Below are 2432 nucleotides of genomic sequence, written 5' to 3' on the forward strand. Positions count from 1 at the left end.
ACGGGGAATCGGCATTGTGTATATAAGGGAGCTAGGCGGTCTCCAGAAGCACCTACCGTTCACTAGTCTTCACTAGTGTCTGGCTAATGTAAAGTGTTTCTTGGCCACCTTAGGGAAGGTTAGATTCACTGAACATTCGGCCTAGGTTAGTGGAGACTATACTCGCCGCGCTCTCACGTTTTCGGCCACCCTACGAAGGGAAGGCTAGAACGCGTTGCCGGAGATCGTTTACCGCCTCCGTAGTCAACGACGTAGCCACCGCCACACGCCGTGTCCTTGGCCGCCGCCGTAGACACTGCCGTCGCCGCCATCTCACACCGTGTTCTTAGCCGCCCGGACGACGGGCAGGTTAGAACCCCGGTACGCCACGGTCGCCGCCCCACCAGTAACCGCCGGCATCACAGTGTGCGCCGTTACTGGTATATTGTTTACCGCCGCCGCCGCTGCATTAATTTAGAACCACCGCCGCCGCCACCGATATCAGTGTAGACTTAGGGATGGCAAAAATCGCAGCTGTCACGATGTATCGAATAATCGATGTTTTCATTACGTCTTATCGATGTCGATGTATCGAGCCGATTAAAACGACGATTAATCGATACATCGCTGAATAAACACCGATGTATCGAAAAAAAAAAAAAGTAAAATTTTGCACTCTAAAATGAAGGATACGGTTATACCATACACCACACCGTACACTTCACATTTTATAAGGTAGTAATCATGGATTACACATTCACACTTGCAGGGTATTGATCAACTTTAATATTTATTAAGCATTTAGTAGATATTGAAATCTACAATAGCTTAATTTTTATTTCCCATTAGCAATTACACATTTGTGATTAAATCAAAAAATATTTATTTGTTTATTTTTATTTAATATCATTGTGTACACCGTGGTTAACAAAAATAAAAATAATTTATAAGCTATAACATAATAATATTATGTTATATATTGTTTACTTACTCAGTTAATTAAAAAATTAACTAACTGGTTAAGTTGAAAAATATTAATTTGCTAGGTTGTTTAACTTTTTTAAAATTATTTTATACTTAATGCCCATATTTAAAAATAATAGAACAATTATCAAATCTATAATGTTCGCGCATATTCGTTACATTACTTGGCATTAATATTCATGACTCATGAGTTGTTACAATGTGGGCTTCTTATTCACAGTTATTGCTGTAACAAAATAGTAAAAAGTATAAGCATGGTCACTATGTAGCAAATATATCTCTTAGATAGTAGCCTAATTATAATTATAGTAAGGGCAGTAAACTTTCCTAAGTTCCATAAATTTTGTTTTAATTATCTTAAATCAACGTAACAATATTTAAACATAATAGAAATTCGCTTTATTCCAACATAATAAATGATTAACAGTTACATAATCTAAAAGTCACAAATTATAACATATTAATAAAAAAGTAACAAATAATAACATAATAAAAAAGTAAAACATAACATAATAAAACTATACTTGTAAGTTGTAACTACGGTAGGTAACTAGGTAATAAAACATGCAATTAGTATAAATATTATGAAAACCAAATGTATTCGCTCAAGGAACTTAAAAATACTAATTTTTAAACACGTTTACCTATGAGTCGGTTTCGTGATTTGCTAATCGTTGCTCCGGCTTTTGAAAATAGACGTTCAGAAGGAACGGAAGTTGCTATAATGAACAACTTTTCCTTAGCAATAGTGTATAAATTAGGATGCATGGTCTTAAGAACTTCCCAAACTTCTAGGGGGTTTGAATTTACAGGAACAACTGGCTTTTGTAAATATTCATAAATCTAAAAATATAACAAATTGTAAGTCATGGTGCATTTAATCAACATAATCAAAATTTAAAAATATTAACCTCTTGACTTATGGGTTGCGTTCTCCTTTGAATTTGACTCGTTGCAATTGCAGAATGGTATGCCCATAAATCAAAACTATCGTTTTTACCATTATTTGAATCTACTTGTTACAGTGCCGCCACACTGGGCTTATTCTAGGCATGTTAAAAGTTTAGTAAAATAATATAACACAAACACTATATACTATATATATTATATACTATATAGTTGACAAAACATAAACAATTAACAAATTACAAAACTACAAAAGTGAAAACAAAAGACTAATGAGTAAAGACAAATAGACAATGTTGTATTCTTGTTGAATACTTGAAATTTGAATGTCCGTTACCGACACCGTAAGTCCGTAAATGTAAAGCTTAATAAATTAATAAAATAATAACTAATAAGTAATAACCTCAAATAGTCAAATGTATAGACCTTTGGGCTTTGATCATGGCCATGGATCATTGTTTATATTCCTACCTACATAAACCAACATAAACCATAACCATAATAGGATCTTTGGAATACGATAATTATGATATGAACCACGGACTTGTGGTGATTCCGGCGTG

The 2432-nt window shown here is 34.2% G+C and overlaps 1 protein-coding gene across 1 annotated transcript in view; it reads right to left on the minus strand.

The window, feature by feature from the left end:
- Positions 1-1027: 1027 nt before the first annotated feature.
- Positions 1028-2432, minus strand: part of LOC115034822 — a 3708-nt gene continuing 2303 nt past the window's right edge. Inside the window, exons 3-5 of the mRNA XM_029492292.1 lie at positions 1875-1978; positions 1608-1806; positions 1028-1189 (exon numbers count right to left, since the gene is read on the minus strand). Of these exons, the coding sequence (XP_029348152.1) occupies positions 1158-1189; positions 1608-1806; positions 1875-1978 (335 nt within the window). The 3' untranslated portion in view covers positions 1028-1157. The remainder of the gene's footprint in view (positions 1190-1607; positions 1807-1874; positions 1979-2432) is intronic.

This window comes from Acyrthosiphon pisum, unplaced genomic scaffold (genome assembly GCF_005508785.2).
Source record: "Acyrthosiphon pisum isolate AL4f unplaced genomic scaffold, pea_aphid_22Mar2018_4r6ur Scaffold_21173;HRSCAF=23226, whole genome shotgun sequence".
Lineage (NCBI taxonomy): Eukaryota > Metazoa > Arthropoda > Insecta > Hemiptera > Aphididae > Acyrthosiphon > Acyrthosiphon pisum.